Consider the following 15,164-nt stretch of genomic DNA (forward strand, 5'->3'; position numbering starts at 1 on the left):
AAAAAGTCATGAAATAGGTTAAAAAGTAGCAAAAATGGATATAAGAGTGGCACAAAGGGATCAAACATGCAGGAAAAAAGGTTTGAAAGAGGTTAAAGAAAGGAGGGAATTGGGTTAAAGAGGCAAAAAGGAGTGGCACACAGGGTTAAAAACTGCCATAAAAAGGGGTTGAAGAGTCACGAAACGGGGGAAAGTAGCTAAAATTGGTGGCAAAAATGATCAAAAATGGGTTAAGAGTGGCAAAAAACGTTGTAGGAATGGTCGAATGAATTAGTAAAAAAGGGTTAAAAGATGTCAAAAATGAGTTCATATTGGTGCACACAACTGGGGAGGGCCCATTCTCCTTATGGCTTGCTGCTTTATAAATAATAGGGATAGATCGCACTGGTAATGCCTAAAAAATGTCCGCCTCACAGAGTCTCTGTCAAGACTAAATCTGGCCCTTGTGCAAATGTACTTGATGACCTCTGCGCTAAGGTATAGGTTGTTTGGAATCATGTGATCCTGAATGTCCACTGGGGGTCAGGAAGAGGAGGCCAGCCTTTAGGAATGAATGGTTAGTACTGTACAGCTCTAAATGGACTTGACCCTGCATTTATCATCAGAAAATTCCTAACTTCATTGAGTATGATCCCTTAACATTCCAAAATTTTTTTTTTTTTTTTTTTTTTTACCACAGTTGAACTGATTTACCTGGCATCAAGGTGATCCATATCACAAATACTCAGTCCTTTAAGCTTAGTGTAATCTATCCAGACGAAGGGAGACTTGATTTTGTCTCAAACAGCTCTACTTAGTTGAGCCAAAAGATCTGGATCTCTTAAAAGCGATGGATTTTTTGCCACAACGAGCGAGCCTGAATGTTAGTGAAATGACCATCAGCTGTGGAAACTTGGGAACATGACAGTTTAATGTACCAAACCAACTGTTCCCAACCTTTTTTCCCTTAGCCCCCTACTTAAATCTAAGAAGAGCTGAGCCCCACCAGGACACACTTGGAAATATTGACATAGATTTTAATAGTTTTTATTGACAAAATCCCAACATAGCAGGCCTTCAGATACCATATTACTACGGCATATTATAACCACTCAAAAAAAGGATCAAAATTCTTAAGTTTAAAAAGTAACTGATTTACTTGAACAGAGTTAAATGTGCATGGACCAAAACCAATGCTCTGATGTTTCTACATCTGAGGAGTTGTGAGCTTCCACTGGCATTAATGTTAGCACAAAAACTGAGCAGCAAGAGCTTCATGGATGGGTTTGCATGGCCGAGCAGCTGCATGCAAGCCTCACGTCACCAAGTCCAATACCAAGTGTAAGATGGAGTGGTGTAAAACACGCTGACACTGGACTGTGGAGCAGTGGAGCGACCAATCCCACCTCTGTGTTTGTCAGTCAGATGGTTGAGTCAGGGTTTGGGCCCCTTATCTCCAGCCTGACTCCAGTGAAGGCTGATCTTAAAGCTTCAGCATAACAAGACATTTTGGACAATGCTATGCTTTCAACTGTGTGGCAACAGTTTGGAGAATTCCCTTTTCTATTCCAACATGACTGTGCCCCCACTGCACAAAGCAAGGGCCATAAAGACGTGGTTTAATGAGTTCAGTGGGGAAGATTTTGAACGACCCATAGAGAGCCCTGACCTCAGCCCCGTTGAGCACCTTTGGGAGACGTGGAGTGGAGATTGCGAGCCAGGCCTTCTCGTCCAACATCAGTGTCAGAAACACTCTAAAGTCTTGTGGAAAGCCTTTCAAATAGAGTGGAGGATGTTATAGCTGCAAAAAAGGGGGCAACTCCATATTAAAGTTTGAATACAATGTCATTACAGTTCTTGTTGGTGCAATGGTCAAATACTTCTGTCCACATAGTGTACATCTGCTATAACATTACAGACATTCAACCCAGAATTGAAGTCCTTTAGTAAAATTTGATCTGGGATTAGGCTCCATTTGCTTTAAGGATTTCCTGGTGTACAAAGAGTGCTTGAGTTTGACCTTATTAAACATAATCTCTGATTTAAGAGTAATACTTTCAGCTGACTGTTCACAGTGCGGTTTGTCTCCGAGAAAATGTTGTCATCATGCCAAAACGACTTTTTATTTCCGACTGAATACAGACTTGTTCATGCTTTGTCATTTTAGAGAACGCTTTTGTTGCATGAACAACAATACAAGTAAAAACCATTTAACAAATTGTTTTTTCAGATGCTTTATCTCCTCAAAATGAAGGCCAGACTATTCTAAATGTACTTTTTACACACTGTCGCTTCTGAATCTGTTGAATAAAACCCTTCCTTGGTGCTCACGTTATCAGCAGAGAGCAGCGTTGATGAGCACAGATCCTGCAGAAACAGCAGCGCTGGGAACAGAAGCTCCACCATCTGCAGACCCACTTTATATTTAACATGCAACTCTGAGATCTCTATGCGTGCGCCATGTAACATCATATTTTATAATATCCATCCTTTGTTGTTTATGTTTAATCCTTCAAAATGGGAGCCCTTCTATTCATCTGGTGCTAAATGATTGGGTGACATTTAGCCGACTATCCGTCACTGTGTCCCACATCATTAATCACATGATAATTCAATGCGAACCCAACGAGCTTTGTGTGCGTCCATCAGCCCGGGCGCTCCATCAGCTCCGTTTTGTAATCATTCAGGCAGCACGCGAGCTCGTCACGATTATCTCCGTTGCAACATAAATCAAGAGGGAAGTCGTCGTGTAATTTACATAACTGATAAGGTGATATATCAAACTTTATAGAGTGGAACCTCAATTTAGAGCACACAAAAACATTCACATAGAGGTTAGCTCAGTTCACTCAGACACTCACGTTAAAGCACAAACACAACCAATTACACTAAAGCCATTATTTTCTCATTCAAATTACGCCAACCACACAGTTCAAATACACTTAAAAACACCCCTAAATGCAAAGGCAGACTCACAAAATCGCTCCCGTTTAGAGTAAATCATCCACGGGTGCTGATTAGAGAGCAGAGGTAAAAAGTTTGACTTATGGTGCGTGTACGGTACAACGAGCCAAGTGAATATTTCCCAGAAAACTGCTGAAGAACAAGCATAATTTCTCCCCCAGACTGTAAATCAACAAACACAACACTCATAAATAATCACACTCATCAGTCCAAGGTGGATATACTAGGCGGTCTAAAGTTTAACACCCCCAAGAGAGAGATCTCTATGTAGGGATGTGTGTAAAGATAAAACGCTCTGTGTTGACAACACAGTTACAAATTATGGGCTCTAAACTAGACTGAAGAATGAGGGTAGAGTTTCAAAGGGAGACTTCAAGGGCAGGATTGTTATCAGGCATTTTGAGAGGAAACCTCCCAATGGCAGAAAAGACAGTAGTACAGAGGAACACTGTTTGTCAGACTTCGCAAAATACTTCGATTTGAGGGGGATCAAATTGGACTCATCCTCCTTGTTTTAGTTCAAATCTAGTCAGCTGATGCGGCTCCATGATGACCTGAAATGAAAGGGTTTTGTATGTGTATGGATATGTCAAAGATAAACTAGCAAAAATGGAGAAAATCAATGGGTGATGCTGAAAATCTAACATCCATTTCACCCTGGGTGGGTGTTTGCTGCATGATGGCTGCAGTGCGTGTCCGCTTCAGTTTTAACAGCCCTGTCTTTCTTTAAATGATTTACCACATTTCAGTCAGCATGCATTCTACTTCAAAATGGATATGTATGCTTACGTGGCGGTGAAGGCTCTGCTTAAAACAGGGCTGTCCAAACTATGGCTCGGGGGCAAAGTGCAGCCTGTGGCCCATTTTTGATTGGCCTGCAAATAAAACCCACGTTGAAACATGAAGCTTGTTTTTAACTGTGTTGTACTTCATGTTTCAATGTGGGTTTTATTTCATTTTATCTCTAGAATTTGTTGCAGGCCAATCAAATTCTGAAACATGAAGCTTGTTTTTAACTGTGTTGTACTTCTTGTTTTCAGCACAAAGCAGTACTACCATGTTAAATCTGTAAACAAACATTTTGACAAGAAGATATCTTGATTAATAACATCCTGATGGATTATCACAGCAAATAGCAATAACTTTTCAGGAGCAGAGCTAGTGGTAGCCGGGGCTACACAGGTTCCCCTGAAATCTGATTGGCTCCCCAAAATCCTGAAAATGACTATTTGCCATGTAAGGCATTAACTAGCCATTTAGGCATACTCAGGTGCTAAGCATGTATTAACTTACATTGGATTGGTGTTACTAAATTTAAAATCCTCATGGCAAGGAATATGACAGTGGCCCCATCATCCTAACACCCCTGGCTTAAAAGCTGCTCCCTGAGTTATTCAAGCAGCGTGCTTTGACTTTCCAGGGAGTGCATGGCTAGAAACCTCCATATGGATAGAAACATTTATGATAAAGTGTATTAGATATAACAAAATTAGTTCAAAAGCACTTAAGCCAAAGTAGCATGAATCTGAAAATGAGGGTGCAACAAGCTTTAAGCTATAAAGGAGGAGGCTGGGGTGGAGGAAGTTAAGCTTTGCCAGCAGGAGCAGTGTGGTGAATCAGCATTAATGCAAGCAGTGTAATTCTGGCAGCTATTTTTAATTCTAGTCTTAGTTTTAGTCTTTAAATGAAATGCATTTTAGTTTTAGTCACATTTAGTCATTTCTACTCACTTTAGTTTTAGTCAAAAAAAACTCAGTTTTAGTCTAGTTTTAGTCTGTAAAAAATCCTCACATTTTAGTCTTTACTTTTAGTCCAAGCATTTATTCTCTTGCCTAAATCTGGTACCAAATCATGGTAGTGGGTTCTATGCATCCTGCCAGACCTGGGGTCCCTGCTTTCTACAGCTGAAAGGCAGAATAGATGCAGATGCATCTGTTGTTTTTTTTTGACAGATTTACCCACAGTGGAGAAATATCATGTATTTTGAATGTCAGACGAAAACTACATTACATTTTAGTCTAGTTTTAGTCATCTTGATGAAAACTAAACTTTATTTTTGTCAGTTTAAGCCATCACAGATCTATTTTTGTTAGTTTTAGTCTAGTTTTTGTCATGGAAAAAAAGGCTGTCGACGAACATTTTTAGTCATAGTTTTAGTCGACGAAGTTAACACCGCTGTGTTTTTCAGGGACATCTTTACTCACTTTACCAAGACTATGCTAAGGCATATTCTCCACACTGCAAATTTTTTGGTGCTTATCAAGATTTAAAAACTTAGATCAAGAAGTGTTAGATAATTTATCTTGTTTTAAAAGTAAATTTCTTATTTTTAGTGTGTAACATAACAGTATAATCTTAAATCAAGCATGATCATATTTTTTGTCTCAATTAGTCAGAAAGTCCTTAAGTTAAGTAAATACAGTTGAAGGCACATAAATTTTTTTTTCTCACCGTCTAACATTAAATCAGATTAAACTTTTCCTGATTTTGGTCAATTAGGATTACCAAAATTATTTCTATTTGCTAAATGCCAGAATAATGAGAGAGATAATTTTTTAGACAATTTTTTATTATTTTCTTGAGAGTCAGAAGTTTACATACATTTCATTAGTATTTGGTAGCATTGCCTTTAAACTGTATGACTTGGGTCAAACGTTTTGGATATGCTTCCACAAGCTTCTCACAATAGTTTGCAGGAATTTTGGCCCCTTCCTCCTGGCAGAACTGGTGTAACTGAGCCAAGTTTGTGGGCCGCCTTGCTCGTACATGTCTTTTCAGCTCTGCCCATAAATTTTCAATGGGATTGAGATCAGGGCTTTGTGATGGCCACTCCAAAACATTGACTTTGTTATCCTTAAGCCACTTTGTAACCAGTTTGGTAGTATGCTTAGGGTCATTGTCCATTTGGAAAACCCATTTGCGCCCAAGCTTTAACTTCCTGGCTGATGTCTTGAGATGTTGCCTCAGTATTTCCACATAATGTTCTTTCCTCATGATGCCATCTATTTTGTGAAGTGCACCAGTCCCTCCTGCAGCAAAACAACCCCACAACATGATGCTGCCACCCCCATGTTTCACAGTTGGGATGGTGTTCTCAGGCTTGCAAGCTTCCCCCTTTTTTCTCCAAATGTAACGATGGTCATTATGGCCAAAAAGTTCAATTTTAGTTTCGTCAGACCACAGAACATGTCTCCAAAAATTAAGGTCTTTGTCACTGTGTGCATTTGCAAACTGTAATCCGGCTTTTTTATGTTTCTTTTAGAGTAATGGCTTCTTCCTGGGAGAGTGGCCTTTCAGCCCATGTCGGTACAGGACTCGTTTGACTGTTGATAATGACACACTCTCACCAGCTTCAGCCAGCATCTTCACAAGGTCTTTTGCTTTTGTTCTTGGGTTGAGATGCACTTTTCGGACCAAAGCACATTCATCTCTGGGACACAGAACCCGTCTCCTTCCTGAGCGGTATGATGGCTGGACATTCCCATGGTGTTTAAACTTGCGTATAATTGTTTGAACAGATGAACGTGGCACCTTCAGGCATCTGGAAATTGCACCCAAGGATGAACCAGACTTGTGCAAGTCCGCAATTCTCTTCCTGATATCTTGGCTGATTTCTTTTGATTTTCCCATGATGTTACACAAAGAAGGAGTGTGTTTCAGGTGTGCCTTAAAATACATCCACAGGTGTGCCTCTAATTAACTCAAATGTTGTCAATAAACCTATCAGAGGCTTCCAAAGACATGACATCATCATCTGGGCTTTCCCAGATTGTTTAAAGGCATAGTAATCTTAGTGTATGTAAACTTCTTACTTTAAAGAACGTAATAAAAATTGTCTAAAAAAATCCTTTTCTCATTATTCTGGCATTTAGCAAATAGAAATAATTTTGGTAATCCTAATTGACCAAAAACAGGAAAAGTTTAATCTGATTTAATGTCAGACGGTGAGAAAAAAAAGTTCATGTGCCTTTTTATATAGTGTATGTAAACTTCTGGTTTCAACTGTAACTGTTAAAATAAGCTACATTAGTTCTCTCACCCAGTCTCATCAAAATAGATCTTGTTTCAAGATCCAGTAACAAACTAATGCTTGATTTAAAAATCACACAGAAATTATCAATAAGAAATGCAATTTATTGAGCAAAATACTTCTGACTTCAAGCACATTAGAACAACATTGGAAAGAATTTATATAGCCTGAATTCAGTAAAAACATTAAGATGTACAGCCGAAAAATATGGACTGGTTTTAATCTTTATGGTTTAGTTTTAACATGGATTTAGACTTATTTTAAGACGAACCAGCTTGTTTTAAGACACAGCTTAATCATACTTTAACAATAGTAAGTATTTTTTTCACTAAATTTGATAATATTTTATTATATTTTTTTTCTTAATTTGCTAAAAGCAAGAAATTAGAGAAATTAATTTGCTTATATTTAGTACAGTTCACTTATTTTTAGGCTGTAGGAAAGTCAGTTTTAAGCTCCTGTCCTCCTGTGAACCAGTCTCTCTCTGCATCAAATTTAGAATATGTGTATACTTCCAAAAACAAAGCTTGTCATTTGAAAGTTAAATATGTTGTTTTTTTGCTGTATTCAAATTTTACAGTGTCTCAACTTTTTTGGAGCTTGCATTTGCATTAAAATCATATGCAGCATTGCCATTACTTTCATTATCATGTGCATTATAACTTTTGTTGTTAATAATGAATGACTTTTCATGCAATCTTGCAGCCAATATGTGGTGCCAATGATGTTTCTTCTGCTTTCCACCAACAGTCATTCACTTTAAAGCTCACTACAGACCTGGTATGTTTGTAACTTCTACGTTTGTACACGCTGCTCTTTGGATGAACAATACTTGTGTTATTTCACAAGTTTCCAGCGGGATTAATAAAGTTGCGTCTCCCGTTACCTAACAGTTAAAGGTTTGATTCCCACAGAGAGTTGGCCTTTGTAAAACGCTCTGTCCTCCCCCGTGTGCTGGAAAGAGGGCTTACATGAGGCGCTCTGACAGGTGTGCGTGAGCAGCTTGTGTGCTTAATGCTCCCAAACTTAGACGTCACTTTGGTTCTATGTTTGACTTTCAAAGGTTACAATGACCTCCAGTGGTGCTGTGAGAGGGGGAGGCAGGGGGGGAAATACTCTTCACTTCTTATTAGGAAAGGTCAGCGTGTTTCTTTCATGGCGAGAAAAGTCCAAATAGAAAACTAAAAATAAAACTCTTTCTCAGTTTCCTGTCAGTGCCGGGAAAAAATAACTGGAAAACAGATGGCTGAGGCTGAATCTGGGATTGAGGGGCATGGTTTTGTGCTTTTGTTATAAGTAACTATCGATATTGTACCTTTTTGTTCTTCCATTCATGACTACTAGAGGAAGAGTACTCATTACTATCACTAGGTCACTAAACTGAAAAAGACTAAAACTTGGCATTTTCTGCATGTTGAGAAGACACATATTCGCTGTGAACTGCATGTACATTTATGCATGATGGTTTCCACACCAGCATAAAGGAAACAGAGGATAACGACAAGGCGCTAATTGTCCTACTGGAAGATTGTCTTCATTTCAAAGTGGGGCTGAATGGTGCCTAAGTGTGGTCCACTTCCATTCACACCAGGGCTGGAAGTTAACTTTTACATCTACCTGCTACTGTGGCTGGTGAATTACAACATCTATGCCACTAAATACCACTTTAAAGTCACTCCCAGCCAATGTTTGTGATTTATTTTGCCACTTTTCCTCTGACATGCATGTAATCTCTGATTTGGGCCTCTTCAAATCAATACTTAAGACTTATTTACTCAGGGTGGCTTTTAATACCCAGTAGTGCCGTGACATTTTTATCCTTTTAGTCTGTATTTATAAATGCTGTTATTTTTTATCTTTATAGATTTGTCTTGTGCAGTGTTTTTAATGATAATGGATTTTTTTGTAAAGCACTTTGGTCACCTGTGTGGTGTTGTAAAGGGCTATTTGATTAAAGTACATTTACATACAACATTTATTCTTTTAAATATTTCTGCTACTTTTTACAAATTATTGACCATTTTTTTCCACTCGTCACCCATTTTTGCCACTTTTTGCCATTTATCCCACTTTTTGCTAATTCTTGCGTAAGCCACTACCAACCCATTATAGCCACCTTCTTTTCTCTTTCAGCCCATTTTTGACACTTTTGGCCAATTTTTGCCCCTCTTTAAACCAATTTTTACCACTTATTTTGCCACTGATATAATATTTTCTACTTCTTACCCATTTTTGACACCTTTTGCCCATTTCAGCCAGTTTAAATGTCTATCAAACTATTTTTTGTGAATTTTTCCACTTTTGGCTACATCTTTTTGCCACTTGTCATTTATTTAGCCACTTTAACTTTTTTTTTTTGCTGCTTTATACCCTTTTTGACACTTTCTCACCCTTTTGTTGCCAATTTCCTACTCTTTCCAAATTTCTGTCACTTTTTGCCAATTAATACCACTTTAAAACCATTTCCAACCCTTTTTTGTCATTTATTTTAACATAGTTTTACAATTTTTACACATTTTTGACACTTTCTTTCTTGCATTTATGACACTTTTTGCACAATTTTTCCACTTTTTGCCACTTTAATTCAATTTTTCCCACCTTTTCCCACTTTAGCCAACTTCAACACTTTTTTGTCCCTTTTCATAATAATCTAATTCTTTCATATTAAAGATTCTCTGTTTCTTCAGTATTATGTTGGCGTTTGTGCACATCATGGCTTAGCTCTGAGGCGAGCATTACTTTCCTTATTGTTTATACTAGTATGCCCTTACACACTGCCAATAAAAAGGCATTTCTGTTTTAAGAAAAGGGGTTTGCATCTTAAAAAGGTTACATGCATAAATAGATCAAATTTATTCTAGATTTTCGTTGCTTTGATGAGAGTGGTTTTTATTAAAGTTAAAATAAAATATTGTTATCAAGCCTAATTTTACAATGGACCTTGATTTTGCTGACCTTCCCTGGGCCCCCAGTTTGGCTGGTCCCCCAAAAGTTCTCCCCTTTATGGGTGGCCTTGACTCAAACATTACCTTGTATGCTCAAATCTTGCAACCATTGTTGAAGCACTCCATAGCGACATTTCAGTTGATATTTAGGACATTTATTGCATTAGCAGAACATTGTTTGTGTTTGTTATTTATAGGGTCCGACCTTAATCAGTCCTTGCAGAGACAGTTTCTGAAACATCACAATCTGAGCGCACAGGTGGATGCTGGGATTTTGGTAGGGTTGAAAACAAGACTGCAGTACTGCTTCTAAGCAGAGCTGGAGACACCAGAGCAGAACCAGAAACCTTGAAGCCTAAATGGACGGCCAAATTGGGAGGATGTTTGCCATGTGACGGGATAATGACGCATGACAGGAGTGAAATCAGCACAGCTCGAGTTGTTTGCCTGCAGGCGTCACTCCATGTTTGTTCTGAAATCATTGTTTTAGAGGTGCTTGCTGGTGGCATGGTAACTCTGGGTGGGGGGGGTGGGGCACATAGAGCAGTTTAAGTGGGACCGGATTAAGACTTAGGTCACCTCTTTAGGAAATAACTTCTACTTTTAGTACACACTGGATGAAGTAGAGTCCAGATGGTGTATTTAACATCATTGTTACAGTTTCACTACAGAGCCGAATTAAGGCAAACAATATCTTTTTCTACACTGAGATTACGCCAGACAATAACAGGATCTTACTTCTATTCTAATCCTCATTTCAGTTGGCTGCCTCTGGTTAAAATAACTGGGCCCTTAACAAAACTAAAAGCTGCCTGACTCAGACTGGTTGTACTTGCGTTTAGCTTGTCAGAATTAGAGGTCAGGTTTACAGCTGGAACGGCATCTTTTAAGCTAGACAGGAAATGGAGGTGAGAAAGCCTGAGAGGTAGCGTTTTATTGTATTTGATTAAAAAAATGTGCAGAATTTTCTGAGAAACATCGAACCATTGTTAGGAATGGTTAATAGGGAGGCCTGAACCACCAAACTAAATCATCTCCAAACGTCACATGGAGCTACGAGCAGATTTGACAGGATTAAATTAATCCTTTTAAAGTAGTTTAGTGTATGCAGTTCTGGAGTTTCTACACCTCAAATATGACTCTCTTAATCCAACCTTCCTGGACCTGTGTCACTGTGGAAATCGTACAAGTGGGCTCCTGGGAGTCGTCTTTAAAACCCTCAGTAATATCAGCACAGCTTCCTACCTGTGGGGAACTCTGCAGGCACTACGACCGTGTCTCCAGCCACCAACGAGGGAACGATCCAGGTGTAGCCATAGCCGGTGATGCCTACAGAGTGAGCCACCTCAAAAATGGTGTTGGCCTCCTCTTTGGTGCAGTAGAGGAGAATTACGGGGCTCTGCAGCTTCTTCAGCTGGTTTTGGATCTTTGAATCTCCGTCATCTACAGACATGTCAAGGAGTAAAACCTCCTCCAGCTCCCAGCCGACAAAACTGTTCTCGATGGTGCTCCGGATCTGAAAACAGAGACCAAAAGGAGACTTAAATTCTTTTGCTGTTCTTTTGTTCCTTATTTAAACAGTGCATGTCCTCCTACTAGGCTGTAGTCTTGACTGGACATTCTGTTCTGTTCTGGGTAAACTTGCTTATTTTTCATCATTCAAACATTGCCTCAGATGAGCAAAGCCGTCCATAAGGGGGGATAAAGGGAGAGCTTTCTGGGGCTCAGTCAAATGGGGGCCCCTGGAGGTCAGAAAAATCATGGTCCATGTAAACCACTTTTCTAAATCAGAATGACCTTTTTTTGGGTGATGTAAGCTACGTGGATGGGTACATTTAACAATGAGGAAACTAATGACAGAGTTCATAGTTAAGCCATGATGTGCATAAACGTCAGGATGGCAGAAACAAGGAACTGAGACAATTATGATGGGAAATAACTGAATTACTGTGAAAAGAGACAAAGAGTGGGTAAAAAAGTGGCAAAATGCATTAAAGGTGGCAAAATAGCAGTAATAATGCATGAAAAGTGGCATGGATGGGCAAAAATTGTGCAAAGATTGGTTAAAAGTGGCAAAAAAGTAACAAATAAAAAAAGGCAGCAAAAAATTGTTACAACTGGCAAAGAAGTTACAAAAATGGACAAAAAGTGAAAAAATTGGCAAAAAAGAACAAAAGGTTGCAACAGGAATGGGAAAAATTTTGCAAAAAGCTGCAAAATTGAGTAAAGGTGGCAAAATTGACTAAAAAAAGAAAAAAATGCAGCTAAAAGAGGCAAAAATAAGCCATAAGCCACAAAATTGAGTTACAATTGGAAAAAGAAGCAGCAGAAATGGACGACAAGTGGTCGGAAAGTTGGAAAGTAGAATGATATGTGAAATGAAGAAAATGTGGTAAAAAGTTGCAAAAAATCAACAAAGTCACTCAAATAGGTTAAAAGTACTAAAAAAAGTGACAACAAATGGGTAAAAAGTGGCAAAAATGCATTAAAGGTGGCAAAAAAGAGGTAAAAAATGTACAAATTGGCTAAATTTAGCAACAATGGGTTTAAAGTGGACAACATGTCAATTAAGGGCAAAAGGCAGCAAAAATGGTAAGAAGTGGCAAAAATTGGAAACAGTAAGCAAAAATGTGGCAGAATGGGTTAAAAGTGGCAAAGAGGATTAGCAAAAATGGGGTAAAACACCAACAATGTGTAAAAGTGGCAAAAAAAGAGTGGCAAAAAAGGGAACAAGGCAATAAAAATTGATTAAAAATGGCAAAAAGTGGCAAAACTGGGTGAAAATTGCTGAAAAAGTGGCAAATGTTGGTTAAGAGTGGCAAGAGAAGTGGCAAATATCGGCAAAATGAGCAATAATGGGTCAAGAGTGGCAAAAAGGTGCAAGTAAGGGCAGAAGAAATTGGTAAAGTGGCAGTTGAAGTGCAAAAATTAGTGTTAATTGGCTAAGAAGTGGCAAAAATTGGTTAAAAGTGGCAAGATGAAGTGTCAGCAAGGGGCAAAGTTAGCTAGAGTGGCAAAAACGTGGCAACAATCGGTACTATAGGCAGAAAAATGGCAAAAATGACAAAACGTGGCAAAAAATGGTAAAAATGAGGAATAACTGTCAACAAGAATGGGCAAAAATTTACAAAAAGCTGCAAAATTGAGTTAAAGTGGCAAAATAGTGCAAGAAGCAGCAAAAATGTTTGACAAGTAGCTAGAAAGTGGAAAAATAAAGCAAAAAGAGCGAAAAAGTGGTCAAAAGTGGCAAAAATAATCCATAAGGGGCAAAATTGAGTTAAAAATGGAGATGTGGAAAAATATGCAGCTGAAATGGGTGACAAGTGGTTAGAAAATGTCAAGAATGTGCAAAAAAAGAAAAAAAATTGTGAAAAGTTGCAAATATGGGCAAAAGTTGCTTAAATAGGCTAAAAGTAGCAAAAGGAAGTGGCAAAATGGGTGGAAAAAGTGACATAAGGGGCTGAAAGTATCACAAATTAGTGATTTCAACATCAGACCCCAATAATAGCTTCACACACTTCCCAATAATAACACTTATTATTATTATTGAATATTATTTGACATAGATAAACCTATCGGTGATTATTTTTGATACAGATTAATAAACAGTTCTATATTTGCACGAAGAAGCTCATACAAGAGGTCATATCTTGAATTAGAAAGATTTTTGGCATAACTTAAAGGTTGTTGCTCTAAGTAGCTTATCTATATTGTGTAGAACGGCATTATTGTTGAAATCAATGTGAACTGTTATAATTTATTAAGAACAGGTGGGATTAAATAAGCGTGCAGTTCTTCCCGCTCCTTTTTGAACATGTAATTTTGATCATTAACTGTTCTTGTAATTGTTTTTTTTTCATCTCTCTCTTCAAAATTTGTGTGTCTTCTGAAGGTATATGACCATTTTTTATTGTTGTGCTTTTACATGTTAGAAATAAACTTCACTAACTAACTAGCTCCAGAGTAAAGTAACTGTTAGCCAGGATGCTAGCACCAATGCTTCATTTTCCACACACATGCACATCATCACTAAATCACAACGGGACAGCCCATTCTCTGGGTTTGTCGGGGGCTCGGCACATTCCAGGCCTGCAGACGAGTGTTTACCTTGGTGACGAAGTCCTGGTAGCCGGGGTAGTATGTGGTGACGATGGAGAAGATGTACCAGTCGTATTCCTCCATGATGTTCAGCATGACTGAAGCCTGCTGCTCAATGGAGGGGCCGAACTGAAAGAACATGGAGTTGTCATCCTGAAATGACAAACACAGAGGCAGAGTGTTAGCGCTTACGTAACTATATTGGCTCTAACTTTAATTTAGTTGGCTTTACACACAGAGGAGAACAGATACGACTTAAAGGACAGCGGTGCTTTTGTAACAATATTGGTGAGGACATTAATTTAGCCGCCTTTATTCTCTCGCTCACACTGGAGAAAGGCGAGAGGACACTGGAGGGCTTGTAATGATACCAGTCATGATTTTCATTAGCTGCCTTTATGACTCCTTTAATGAGTTTGTACACGAGGGTGGCTGCAGCAAATTCAAGGGGCTCAAAGCTGCTGTCCTTAATATTCATCGATCATTTTCATCTATTTGTTTTATTCGCCGTAGTAGCACGGCGGCCATTTTCCTCTTACATAATGCACGAGACAGGGAGGCTCAAATGTTAGCACAATGCATGTTCTAGTTCAATAATCCTACTACCCAGACCAATCTACGTCCTTATACTTCTAGACTTATCAACACCTGAAAAGATGAAGGATATCCAGGGATTGTTGATTGTTGCCACGAGCAGCTGGGGCAAACGACCAGGGTGAAAAGGGCCGGACTAAAGAAACACAGTTGAGCTTGACCTTGGGCTGCTACATGTCATGCTTGCCACTGGCACCCAAGTATTGATCTAGTATGTAGGTTTAATGGATAATAACGTTGAAAACTGGGTGAAACTATTCTTATGAGTTAAGATCTGGAAATCCTCTTGTGTGTTGCCAGCCTGAGCCTCATTTGTTTCAGAGGCTACATGTAAAAATGACACACCGTGCAGCAAACCAAACAGCAGTCAGACACTGGAAAAAACCCTCAGACCAACTCTGAAGCCTGCATGTTGAAAGTGAATATCGAGCTGGACAGAAGAAGAGGAGGAGGTGAGAAAATGTCAGTCTAGACAACTCTGCAGTTCTGCGGCAGGAGCTCGTTACCGAGCACGGGTGAGTCAGTCTGCACGGCCGACTCCTGCACACACCATG

The 15,164-nt window shown here is 38.9% G+C and overlaps 1 protein-coding gene across 2 annotated transcripts in view; it reads right to left on the minus strand.

Annotated features, from left to right (window-relative positions):
• Window positions 1-15,164, minus strand: part of LOC121503574 (glutamate receptor ionotropic, NMDA 2B) — a 276,993-nt gene that overhangs the window by 84,859 nt on the left and 176,970 nt on the right. For both annotated transcript variants that reach the window (XM_041778041.1, XM_041778042.1), the window contains 2 exons: window positions 14,026-14,169; window positions 11,164-11,434 (listed from right to left, as the gene is read on the minus strand). In XM_041778041.1, the coding sequence (XP_041633975.1) occupies window positions 11,164-11,434; window positions 14,026-14,169 (415 nt within the window). The remainder of the gene's footprint in view (window positions 1-11,163; window positions 11,435-14,025; window positions 14,170-15,164) is intronic.

The sequence above is a fragment of the Cheilinus undulatus genome, linkage group 21 (assembly GCF_018320785.1).
Source record: "Cheilinus undulatus linkage group 21, ASM1832078v1, whole genome shotgun sequence".
NCBI classification, from domain to species: domain Eukaryota; kingdom Metazoa; phylum Chordata; class Actinopteri; order Labriformes; family Labridae; genus Cheilinus; species Cheilinus undulatus.